Source organism: Arachis ipaensis, chromosome B10, assembly GCF_000816755.2.
Source record: "Arachis ipaensis cultivar K30076 chromosome B10, Araip1.1, whole genome shotgun sequence".
Lineage (NCBI taxonomy): Eukaryota > Viridiplantae > Streptophyta > Magnoliopsida > Fabales > Fabaceae > Arachis > Arachis ipaensis.
Window position 1 is genome coordinate 132,527,802 of NC_029794.2, and position 12,941 is coordinate 132,540,742.

The following is a 12,941-nucleotide window of genomic DNA, read 5'->3' on the forward strand; positions in this document are numbered from 1 at the left end:
TGATTATTTATATAAATAAAGAATATTATATTATAAAATTTCTTATTAGTATATTGATATTTAACCATCTAAAATCTAAATTATTTCTTTTATCAGTAGTTTATTTTTCTTACTAATGGTAGACACTTTTGTCAATGCACTGTTCATTCTTTAACACTAAGCAACAAGAACAACACTATAGGACGCTCGCGTTGCCGCAGTTTTTTACTGTTTTTACCTACCATAGTTGGTGTCACTTTGATCTTAATACTAAATTTGAGTTTGTGGATGGAGAAGACGATGAATTTGCATGCATGAGAAGAAGAATCTGCATGGAGTGTTTTTAATTTTTTGAGAGGGCAATTTAGAGAATTCACTCTACTAGTCTACTTGTTAGTTGTTACTATAATTTTTGGTTATTAAAATAATATTTTTCATAATAATTATTCATAACATTTTAAGGAGTTATTGACAACCTCCTTCTATCTCTGCATTGTTTCTGTATTGTGCTCGATTCCATGATTCAATCTCAACAACCTTCACATTACAACGAGCAATTAGCTAGGGGCACCAAAATCAAAACAACCAAAGACCCCTAATTCCCACGTAATTTATGAATTTCAAGACTAATCGTAATAATTAACCCATGCATTTATCGTGATAATCAAAATCCCCAGAATACCCCTCCGTTTTCCGGTTACTTGGGTTGGGGGAAAAAGGAAATGCCGACCGTGGCGGTGAAGCTCTACAGCGTCTTCTTCAAGTTCCTATTGAAGCAGCGTTTGCAGAATCGGATCCAAGACTCGCTTCAAGAATCAGACCCGTTCGGAGTCACGTCCAGGCCCGGCGAATCCGTCGCAGCCGCAAACCCATCCTTCTCCGACGGCGTCGCCACCAAAGACATTCACATTGACACCTTCACGTCCCTCTCCGTACGAATATTCCTACCCGAGTCAGCACTCGCCGAACCCGAACTTGCACGCGGTTCAAAGCCTCACCATCTCAAATCCATAACTGACTCTACAAACAAATTAGCTCAGGCAGGACCTGGATTAATCCGCGCCGAAAAGGCGTCGCTCGCGTCGCGGCGAGCGGGGGCGACGCCGAGGGAGGAGCCTCGACGGAACAGCCTCGGCCCTACCGGAGAGGGATTGAGCTCCGCATCCGGTGGCGGAGGGTACCTTGGATACTCGCCAGCGCCGGGAGGCCGCCGGAGAAAGCTGCCGGTGATTGTACAGTTTCATGGAGGAGGTTGGGTGAGCGGGAGCAGTGACTCGGTGGCGAATGATTTGTTCTGCCGGCGGATCGCAAAGCTGTGCGACGCGATTGTTGTGGCGGTGAGTTACCGGCTGGCGCCGGAGAACCAGTATCCGGCTGCATTCGAGGACGGGTTCAAGGTTCTGAATTGGCTGGCGAAGCAGGCGAATTTGGCGGAGTGTAGCAGGTCCATGGAGGTTAGGAAGTTGGATGCTCACAAGGCTATTGTTGATTCGTTTGGAGCTGCGGTTGTGGAGCCATGGCTCGCTGCTCATGCAAATCCATCGAGGTTTCTTTTCTTTTTCCTTGAGTTTATCACATTGATTTTTCCCTTGTAGATTGCTCTGTTTAAGCATTTCGCTATTTGTATTGAAATTTTACATGATAGGATCCTAGTTATCAGTAAACTATAGGATGTGATTTTCTTCTTTTGTATACATTGATTGTTTCGTTTAAATGTAGATGCTGATTGGTCAGCAAATTTAAGTTAACATTTGCTTGTTTAGGTCTAACCAAGTTATAATCAGATAGCAGAACAGCAAGACATGATTATGATTTTTTATTAGAACATCATAGTCTCTTAACAAGTTATGAACTTCTTAGTAATAAGATGCTCCCTTAGTCTACAACAACAGAGAAGCTTAAACCAAATATATGAAGAGGACGTGATTTGTGAATAGTTAAAATGAAGCAAAGACATGTTTCTGTACCGTAACTTCTTCCTTTCATGTTTCCTCTTGGAAGCTTGTTATGCATTGTGCTACTTTGGTGCTTAACCACTTTTTCCACTTTGATTTTGAATCAGGTGTATTCTTCTAGGTGTGAGTTGTGGTGCAAATATTGCCGACTATGTGGCTCGAAAAGCCGTAGAAGCCGGCAAACTTCTGGACCCTGTCAAGGTGGTAGCACAGGTCCTGATGTATCCATTTTTCATTGGAAGTGTGCCCACTCATTCTGAAATAAAGTTGGCAAAGTCTTACTTTTATGACAAGGCTATGTGTATGTTAGCATGGAAACTTTTCCTAAACGAGGAAAAATTTAACCTCGACCATCCAGAAGCCAATCCCCTTGCCCCAGGCCGGGGTCCTCCCTTGAAGTTGATGCCTCCAACATTGACAGTGGTAGCGGAACTTGACTGGATGAGGGACCGAGCCATCGCTTACTCAGAGCAGCTCAGGAAAGTGAATGTTGATGCGCCTGTTCTGGAGTATAAAGATGCAGTCCATGAATTTGCAACGCTTGATGTACTTATCAAAACCCCAGAGGCCCAGGCTTGTGCTGAGGACATCGCCATCTGGGTCAAGAAATATACCTCACTTAGGGGTCACGAATTCTCGTATTGAGTATGATATCCCATATTAAGATGCTGATCAGTGAGAAAATATTGACCTTGTTTTCGAAATTAGCTTTAGATATCTCTTGCGCTACCAAATTAATTGGGGGTTTGGTGGCATATTAATTTGTTTTAATGCTTATGTCCCGCCGTCCTAGGTGTTGACAGGTTCTATGTTCAATCCACCTGTTGGTGCTTTTTTATAAGATAGAGTTGTCTGAGAGTGGGATTAGTTGAATCAGTGAGATGCATTTATCTCATGCACACAATAGTTGGAAGCCACCCAGTTCATTTTTCCCGTGTATTATGATGTACTATCTTATGGAAGGGTATAAAGGGTATAAAATTTAGTGCAATGCTCCTTTAGCATAAGTATGACAATGTAGTCTCCAATCCATTTTCTTATTCTATCTAATCTCCTTGTAGTAATGGTGGGTCATAGTTAAATTTTGTACAAGAGCTGTCCTTGTTTCTCGATAGGATTTAGAGTTCAGATTAAAAACGACTTTTTTACCCATGAGGTACGGTTTAGTGATGATCATAGATGAAGTATTGACTTTCTTTAATAATAAAAATAAAGCATGTTCTTGCATAGCTTGCTTTGTTGGGCACAATGTTTTGCCTCCACTACAGACAATTGTTGAAGTCCTACTGCGACTATAAATATGCTATGGTCTTAACATGATTTCCTTGGGCTATTATCACAAATATGTTGAGGTAATTGGCCCCACTGCTTCCACCACTTGGTTTCTGGTGAGAAGAACCATTGGAAGCTCCATTAGAGGATCCTCTCATATGGCTTTAAAGCTATGTTTGGATATTGTCTCTAAGATAGAAAGATGGAGTTAGTAGATACCAAAATTTGTTTGGTTGTAGAGTCAAAGAAAAATGTCTCTGTCTTTATTTTTGTCTTCCTATTTCTGTCTTTCTATCTATTTATTCTGTATCAAAGGCAGAATCTGAATGCGAATTAAGAGATAGTCTGGTTAACTTATAACTATCTTCATGCCGAAGCCAAACCAATTTGGCTTGTTGATCTCAAAATATTGGAAGCATTTGAGGGAATGAGGAGCCAGTGTGACTCAGTGAAGTATGCCCAGTGATCAATATGTTGCTTGCTTTTTTTGGCGTATTTTGCCTGGGTGGCATCTCTGCTGAATGTACTGTATAACCATTTGTTATATGGACTAGACATAGAATTATATTTCTTTTTTAAAAATTGTACTACAACTTTAGTTTCAAGCAAGCTAGAAACTGCAGCCAAGGCTTGGACCCAGTGGCAGAATCTGCTGCCTCCCATATTAGTAGTGGTGTGTATGTTTGTGTTGTGTAAAAGAACTAAAAAGAAAAAAAGCAAGCTAGAAACTATTGTAAGATCACTTTATTACATAATGAAAAAGAAATATTTGCAATCAATCTCTTCTTTCTTATTATCAACGTGTGAGGTTTTCGGTTGAAAAATTTAAAAGCAACTTGCAGGGGGCAAATTGCTTCTGCCCTTTTCAATTTTCTTTTTCGTAAAAAATTTCTTTCGGGGAAAACTAAGTAAACTTGATATTCGGATGAATAAAGAAACAGACATAAAATAAAAAGAAAATAAGAGAAGAATTTGAAGTCAAATAGAAATTGTTGATGCAAACAATATGGAAAAGAGGATGACAAGTTTGGCATCCACGACGTGGTATGCACTAGGGGTGTGCATGGGCCGGGTGAAACCGGGTTTGATGCGACCCAGACCCGACCCAAAATATATACCGGGCTTATTTGTTAGACCGAAACCCGACCCTAGACCCGATGAAACCTATACACTTTCGGGCCACGATTATACCGGGTAAAAATCGGGTGAAAACCGGGCCGTTAACATTATATTACCTTGATACCTTCTTGTAAGTTAGCATGTAAAAATATCCAAATTTCCAAGACTCTAATCATTATTTGACATAGTAAAATTCACTTAGAAAAATATAATAAGAACCAACTCTTCTATAAAATTAAAGCATAACCATAATCAATACTAATATTGCCTAATAACACCAAATATTTAAATCAATACAAATAAAACAAGATTATGCATTAGTCTAAAGTCTTATGTATTTTAAACATAAAATATTAACTTATATAGTCTTATATATAATGACTAATAACACAAAATATTAAGGTTTACAACACTTAAATTTCACATAATAATAGCCATCATCCATTACTAATAACACAAAATATTAATTATGTATGATGACCGGGCCACCGGGCCGATTTCGGGTGACCCGAGCTATGGCCCGAACCCGACCCGAAATAATGACCGGGTCTATTTTTGAGACCCATACCCGGCCCTAGACCCGATGAAATCACACCAAATAAGGCCCTAAAGTGTTCGGGACCGGGTCGGATCTTCGGGTCGGGTCGGGCCATACACACCCCTAGTATGCACAACGGTGGGCCAACATGACCGTGTAAATTAATCAACACAATTCAAAGTTCTGCATATAATTAAATTGACATTTCATAAATAACGCTATCTAATACTATTATGAATAATTAATTATATTACAATCAAATAATTTAACAAGAAAAGCATACATATTGGATATGTAAATTTGCAATAATATGATTTTTCAGGTATTGTGATATCTCATTGTGAAACTTCAAGCTTGCACTTCTATTTTCCCTTGCCTATAACTTTCTTCACTTCCAATTTCAACCTATAGCCAATCTTCAGCTCTTACTTTCAGAGTTTCAGTTTTTCAACCTGTACCCAACCTTCTTCAACACTCACTTTATTATTTATTTATTTAATTACTTTTTGTCAATAAGTTACTTTAATTGAAAATCAAAGGCAGCCCAGATGCAATAAGAACATGACAAATTGACAATAATTGTTAAGATTCTTACTACTAGTGATTAGAAAGAAGTGGCCAAGAGAGACACCATTAAGTGTCATTTACATTAATGGGAGACAAACTGCCCCAAAATCAACTGAGAAAGAATTGTTTCCAGAATAATAAACAAGAAGCTAATAAATAATAATTAACTACAAAGAACTTTCCTGATCAAACACTCTGGGCCTATAGCTACCAAAATTGGAGATGTTACCAACCTGTACAAGTATACATGGCAACAGAAAATAAGTCGAACTATTAATCAGTGAATCTTCTGATTCCTCTCCAATGCAACGCAGATACGTCTCAGACAAGTCCCAGCACTCAAGGGCAATGCAGAAACTGTAAATATCCATATAACATAAATAAGAAATAAGAAACAACTTAATTCTTGTAGCCAACTACCAACTAGCCCCCTAACAAAATCGACATACTGAATTTTAGGACACCAAACAAACTATTCAATGCAAGTACGGGCTACCTAGCAAACATACAACCATAATGCATTCAAATATCTAGAATGATATCAAGTCTATGCAAAAGCTCGAAGAATAATGAGCAAATAGATTGTAGTCTTTCTTTATTTACTCAAGAACTGAGAATGTAAACCAGTGACATGAATACTTTGCAATACAAACCTGATATAAAATCATCAACATATTCAGCATCAATCTTTCCATGAGCCATTGCACCAACCTCAATAACAGAAGCACGCAAGTTAGTCGATGATCTCAACAAAATCTCACAAGTTTGTTTTGGTGGCCAGGATACCGATACTAAGACTGAGTCTGAGACTAAGACAAGAGACCAGACACAAAATTGTATTTGGTTGCAGAGACATGAAAATAGATACTAAAATTTGTGTATTTTGTGTACCTTGAAAATTGAGAACACTGAAGACAACTTGGGGACACAATATTTACCTCATTGCTCCCACCGGAGCACCACCGCCGACTGCCAGACCTTTGCCGTCAGCAACCTCTTTTTGGCAAGGATCCAATGGCCGACTACTTTTCTGGCGGTGGTCCAGCTAGGAGTAATCATGTCCACCTAAAATATTTTGTCTTGTCCTCAACTATTGCCAAACAAGTTAGACACAAATTTTGTGTCCATGTCTCTGTCTTTGTCCCTATCATTAAATGTATACAAAGGGATTAAGCATACCACAAACACAAGGTTCTCATCATGATTAGCAGCAGCGAGGTAGTCCTTTATTTGAACAGCCTTAGGTGAACTGACAGAAAGCCCTAAACACAAGAAAAGCTATACATAAGAATTTTTATAACATGGATGAAAATATCAGTGGTTTATAGAAGGAAACTCACCAATCTTACGAGAGTTAACGGGTAGGTGTTGAGTTACAGGATTTTCAATTAGGCGCAAAAGTTTTCCACGTTTACCCTTTGACTTGATGCTGAACTTTTGCAGTAGCTCAGCTATAATTATAATTAAAGATTCATAAAAATAAGAATAAATTAGGTACATGACTTTAATGGTGAACCATAATAAAATGGAATAACAGATTTATCTGAAACAAAACTCACCCATCATGTTGCAAAAGCTTCCAAGAGTCTTTGGTATCTGGGTGTTTGGTTCAACTCGGATTAGTATTCCTTCATCAGTCCTAATGAACACACCACGCAACCTACCAGCCATGCAAAGCCGACTACCCATAATTTGAAGAAGGGCCTAATGATAATATGGATAAAAGAAAGTTAAATAAAAAATGAAAAAAAAAAAAAACAATGTCTGCTTGATAAAAAGGGAAGTAAAAAGAAAATAAAAAACCCTCTTAAATTAGATAAAAATAAATTCAAATCAAAATGAAAGGGGAGAAAAAAAGTATATACCCATAGCACAAAGGAACAATATTTATACCCCCAGACAGAGAAATATGAACAGATCAACACTCAAAGCAAGGTTTTACAATTACCCAACAGAGAGAGAAAAGAGGATGAAGACGGGTGGTTCTACTAACCTCATGCACAATATCAGGCCTATAATCATAAGGGTTCTTGTTTTTCCTTCGAAGGAAATTGGCATGCTCATCTGGATTTAAAATCTGGTACCTCTGAAAGAGTTCACGAAAAGAAAATTGAATTTAGATATAGCATGAAAATTACAAAGTATTTAGTTTCATATTTATCACAAAGCAGTTTCATTCTTATCACTACTAAGAAAAATGGGAGAAAAATTAAGTAAGGAACAAAGAAAGAGGCACGAAAATCTTTCCATTAAAAAGAATACCTTTCCAACATAAGCAGCAACCAGCGAGGCTTTCTCAAGAACAAAATAGACTCCACCTTTTGAGTCCGGGTAGCAAGGAGATACAGGAATTCCTGCAAGCCCCACCATTGTAGTAGCATGTTCTTTGGGCCCCATTGATTCATCACATTTGCTAAGCTTTGTCTGTAACAAAGCAAAATGTACTTCAAACTATTTGTTATACCTTGGGATGTAAAAGCATAAACTAAGGCATGGAGCATACCACAGCAAGACTGAAAATAGCAGGTGCAAATGTAACGTGTAAAATACTCGCAAATTTATAATACCCCCAAAACTTGAAAGTATATTTAAGGGTAAACCACCATTTTGGCACACGTAAGATTCTGTTAAGATCTTTCAGGAGCCACGAGTGCCTTTCTTTCTGGCGGCACCATATTAAATTGGCAGCTTACCCTATATTTGATGAACAGAGAAAGAAAAGACATTCTGCAAATGGAAAATAACTTCAGGCTTCAGCTATGACAGGCCATCCTAATCCATCTGATCAACATGTCAAGTATATGGGCTGGGCGGCTGGGCCAACTTTGTAGTCAGTTTCATAGTGTCTGGGCTAGCTGTTTTAGGACAGCCACATGCCTATACAGCCTAGGCCTTTTTAATTCTTTCTTTTGAATATGATTTACATAAGTACTACTTAGCTTCAAATATTCAAACTGAGTCCGAACATCAATAACATAATGTCACAATAACACAATATAAACCAAATTATATAACTTAAACACAAACTGAACTAAACATCACATACAAATGCAAATGAAGGTTGGAATTGTGAGGGTGAAAATAACCTTTTTCGTAAGACCCCCCTTGAGAGAAGGGTTGCCAAGGATCTCATTACCATGATTCTCTGGCTCTTCCTCCTCCCAACATTGGATTTGGGTTTGTTTTTCATCCCTCTTATGCTTCAGTTTACTGTCTGCACGAGGAGTGACCATCCCTATAATAAGTCATTAACATCAACCAATTCAGAATTGTCTTTCCAGCACCAAACAATGCACATGCCTATTTTTTATTGAAAGAAGAAGAGCTTATTATGATAGCTCAAGATTTAAACCAATAAATTAAAGACAAAGCACACTGACTTATAAAATGTGCCTAAAATATAGTCAAGCTTATGCCCAAATATCAACATGACAATACATGCTTTTTCTTCGATGGCATGTCTTTTGGACTCTAAACATCCAAATTTGGATAGAGCCCAGTGAACATCAAATCATGCTACAAATGGCAACAGAAAAGGCAATATCACACCATCATATCCAAAATAAAAGGTCTCAAGAAAGAGACATTACAAAAGAAAAAGGGTAAATTATACTTACCTTCCTCCAGGCTTACTAGCATTATATTTAATCCCCTATAGTGTTTAACCTAACACTTACCATGTAACACTCACATCTGGTGAGAGCATTAGTACCCTTCTCAAACTGTGAATAACTAGAAATATACATATAAGCCTCCATATTGTTACTCTCACTTAACTTAAACGGAATATTCTCTTAAAACAAAATAGAATTAGACAACTAATCATCTGAAATTACAAAAGTAACATATGTAAGATTGTAAGTACAAGAAAGTTCCCAAAAAAGTTTATATACAATCTAATCCAATTAGCTCTTTAGTCCCATAAGCTAAATTTCAACCTAAATCTTAATTAACCATTTATAAGACTAACATAAGCTTAATGCTAATCATAAATTAGCTAACAAGAATCACCAGTCTAGTTTTTTGAACTTTAGACGTGCATATTTAACTAAGTCACCCCTAAATCCTCTCAAACTAATCCACAATTCTAACAACCAAGGCTATTTCAACCCAAGTTACTCTTAAGTAAATCAGTAATGAGAGGGTTTAGCTCCTATTCCACATTCTTATATCTAACCACAATGCAGTGCCCAATCGCATTAAAACACGTTCGATTTCTCAAAACCACAATCAAAATCACGAATTACTCAAAGTCACATAGCCTAGGATTTGACGGAATAGCACCTCAGTTTGAGTTAGTGATACGCAGCTGAGACAAGGCGGCAGCAACAACGTCAACAACGGCAGTGGCAGAATCAGCGGGCTCCCTCTTCTCTCTTCTTCTTCTCCCACACGCACACGTGTTCTCTCCCCTCGTTCTTTATTTATTTTGCTAACTTAGTGAAGAACAATTGGAAATTATATGTAGAGATTAAGGCAAAGGGCAATTTGGTCATTACCACATGGGTGAATCTCTAGTACTTCATGATAACAATGGAATAATACATTGTTTGCTTATCCCAAACACTCTTTGCAACTATAAAAACGAGTGAGATTAAAGGGTCCGAGCAAAACTTAGTATTACAATATTGAGTCCCTTTTCCACTATGAGAAATTCTCATGGATCCTTTCCATGCCATTTTTCTGTTGAGCAAGATCCTCTTTTAGAGGCAAACTCAGAGCATACTTTTATGACATTGGATTGAGGAAGAAGGAAATAACACTAGCTAAGCTTTCAGAGAGAGAGAGAGAGAGAGAAGGAATATTTAGAATATTTTGTAAGATAGGAAAAGTGGATATATTACAATGTTCATTCCAATCTGATTACAACTGGGGTGAGCACCTCCTTTTATAGAGGTCTCTAGATAGAAATGATATCTCACGAAATCTAGACAAACCTATCATACAATACCAACTGGAAGATAAGGATAAGTCTTATCTCTTTCTAACTTTTCTGAGACATGTGACAGAGGTCACTTTATTCTAGCACACTTAATTATACATAGTGGAGCTACTGTTTTAGTAAAAGGGCGGTTTGAAATAGTCTTCTGGAAGGGTCCCATCACCATCTGAGAAGGATGAGTCAGAAGCCAAATTGACAGCTCTAGTAAAGGGACGGTTTGAAATAGTCTTCTGGAAGGGTCCCATCACCATCTGAGAAGGATGAGTCAGAAGCCAAATTGACAGCTCTTAGATCTGTATCCGGGTCTTGTAGGTAGAGAAATGGGTCTTCATTGTTTTCTTCATTTGGATCTTAAGTAGCTCCACTATGTATAATTAAGTGTGCTAGAATAAAGTGACCTCTGTCACATGTCTCAGAAAAGTTAGAAAGAGATAAGACGTATCCTTATCCTCCAGTTGGCATTGTATGATAGGTTTGTCTAGATTTCGTGAGATATCATTTCTATCTAGAGACCTCTATAAAAGGAGTTGCTCACCCCAGTTGTAATCAGATTGGAATGAACATTGTAATATATCCACTTTTCCTATCTTACAAAATGTTCTAAATACTCCTTCTCTCTCTCTGAAAGCTTAGCTAGTGTTATTTTCTTCTTCCTCAATCCAGTGCCATAAAAGTATGCTCTGAGCTTGCCTTTAAAAGAGGATCCTGCTCAACAGAAAAATGGCATGGAAAGGATCCATGGGAATTTCTCATAGTGGAAAAGGGATTCAATGTTGTAATACTAAGTTTTGCTCGGACCCTTTAATCTCACTCGTTTTTATGGTTGCAAAGAGTGTTTGGGATAAGCAAACAATGTATTATTCCATTGTTATCCTGAAGTATTGGAGATTCACCCCTGTGGTATCAGAGCCTAAAGGTTATAAAAGGAAGAAGAAGGTTCCACTAGTGAAAGCAAGTAAGAGAGAATCACCAAACATAAAGATGAACCCTACAGACTCATCAAGCTCTTCACAACCTATACATCTCTCTACCTCTCTGAGCATAGATAGATTACCCACTAGTTTAAAGAAAACCCTCGGCAACAAAATTGACCAATTGGTAGAATTTACTCATGTTCCGGAAGACTCCCGAACTCCAGCCACTGAATACCCTCTTATAAGTCCTTATTCTTTCTACCAAAGACAAAAGAAATCTACCCTCACTTCCATTCGTCATCTCATCCACAGAAACCCTTCTCCTCCTCCCAAAGAAGTCATCCAGTCCTCCCATCTACAACAGTGTGGTCTAAAAGCCACTACTGCTGAACAATACATAACCTTGGAGATCCCTCCAGAACTTATTCAAAACTACCAAAATCAGGGCTATACTCATTTGCATCTAGGAGTAGTCAGGCTGATTCTCACTCTTCATGGGAGAAGATCCCTTCCTATAACAGCCAAAGTTGCTCTTTTAGATACCACTTTCAAAGAATACCAACATGCATTGATAGGAGCATTAGTAACTACACTCTTAAACAGAAGTGTCATCCTCACTATTGCACCTAATTTCACCATAAGACTCTTAGATCCAACGATATGTCAAAGGTTAAAGATCCAGATTCAGTTAGTTGGAGTAATTCAGGATTCTAATGCTGAACAAGCCACTTTGCACCATCAAGTCCTCTATAGAGTTCAAGATCATGCTCTTGACCTCAATCTCCCGAACATTACAGGAGAAGCATTATTCATGTTCACATATAATGCAAGAGGACCAGCAATCGTAAACATTCCAAGAATGATTATCACTGATGAACTTTCTTCTATCATTCCATTGGAATGGATTACTGATTATGAGAGAGCTTTCCCGAAAGAACAGGTTGATGTTCACACTACAGCACCACCAACTATTACGCATAATAGTGATGGAACGGTGACCACTATTTTTCAGAGACCTGGAATTACCAAACAAACTTCACTGAGAGGACCATCCTTCAGAAGAATCAATATGATCTCTCATGTTCAGGTACAGACAACTCACGATCAGAATGATCCACCGGTGTACTTTTATGAGAGCGGAAAACCTGTTTATGTTTCTCATATAAATGGCCACTTCATTTGGGATGTTGATCCCTCTATGTGTGATTCTGATTGTGACTGTGCTAACCAATGGAGTGACACTGATGATGAGGATTATGCTAAAAGACGAAGGAACAAGAAAAAGAAGTTATTACAGGCCCCATGCTTCTTCAAAAGACCGGAGCCTCCTGATGATGATAAAGCAGCTCCGATGGCCAAAAAGAGACCAATGCTCAAAAAAACAAGATTGTCCAAAAAAGGCTCTATGGATTATCTTTATCAGTCAGTCAATACTATCCCATGCATTGCCACTCTCAAATCTTATGAGGAAGAATTCCCACCTCTAGTGACCCAGACTGATGAAAAGAAAATCACTAGAAGACCTTATGTGATTCCTCAAGGAATTATTCCACATGGACATCAAGCAACAACTCCTCAGGAGGAAGTACTTAATTGGCATACAGACAATGCAGTCAGCCAAAATAAAGTCTTACTCCGAATTGATCACACCCTTG

General features: G+C 38.2%; 2 protein-coding genes across 6 annotated transcripts; one reads left to right on the forward strand and one right to left on the reverse strand.

The window, feature by feature from the left end:
- On the forward strand, positions 458-3,985 carry LOC107622147 (probable carboxylesterase 11). The gene is made up of 2 exons (XM_016324047.2): positions 458-1,525; positions 2,042-3,985. The coding sequence occupies exons 1-2, from the start codon at positions 702-704 to the stop codon at positions 2,577-2,579; spliced, it is 1,362 nt and encodes a 453-aa protein (XP_016179533.1). The 5' UTR covers positions 458-701; the 3' UTR covers positions 2,580-3,985.
- On the reverse strand, positions 5,431-9,883 carry LOC107623952 (ribosomal RNA small subunit methyltransferase nep-1). Of its 5 annotated transcripts, none has more exons than XM_016326360.2 (9): positions 9,715-9,883; positions 8,517-8,665; positions 7,693-7,854; positions 7,424-7,516; positions 6,990-7,134; positions 6,771-6,881; positions 6,610-6,692; positions 6,084-6,141; positions 5,431-5,787 (listed from the first exon to the last, which is right to left on the reverse strand). In XM_016326360.2, the coding sequence occupies exons 2-9, from the start codon at positions 8,661-8,663 to the stop codon at positions 5,708-5,710; spliced, it is 879 nt and encodes a 292-aa protein (XP_016181846.1). In that variant the 5' UTR covers positions 8,664-8,665; positions 9,715-9,883; the 3' UTR covers positions 5,431-5,707. The 5 variants fall into 5 exon arrangements, with proteins under 5 accessions (XP_016181846.1, XP_016181849.1, XP_016181850.1 ...); XM_016326362.2 differs by lacking the exon at positions 5,431-5,787 and adding an exon at positions 6,369-6,495; XM_016326363.2 differs by lacking the exon at positions 9,715-9,883 and having other exon boundaries at positions 8,124-8,657.

Excerpts from the sequence above, each read along its gene's own strand:
- LOC107622147 (XM_016324047.2), top strand. The coding sequence starts at position 702 with ATGCCGACCGTGGCGGTGAAGCTCTACAGCGTCTTCTTCAAGTTCCTA. Across the intron at positions 1,526-2,041 it reads GCTCATGCAAATCCATCGAG|GTGTATTCTTCTAGGTGTGA; the intron begins GTTTCTTTTCTT and ends ATTTTGAATCAG.
- LOC107623952 (XM_016326360.2), bottom strand. The coding sequence starts at position 8,663 with ATGGTCACTCCTCGTGCAGACAGTAAACTGAAGCATAAGAGGGATGAA. Across the intron at positions 6,882-6,989 it reads AAGCTTTTGCAACATGATGG|CTGAGCTACTGCAAAAGTTC; the intron begins GTGAGTTTTGTT and ends TTATAATTATAG. Across the intron at positions 6,693-6,770 it reads CGTTAACTCTCGTAAGATTG|GGCTTTCTGTCAGTTCACCT; the intron begins GTGAGTTTCCTT and ends TCTTGTGTTTAG.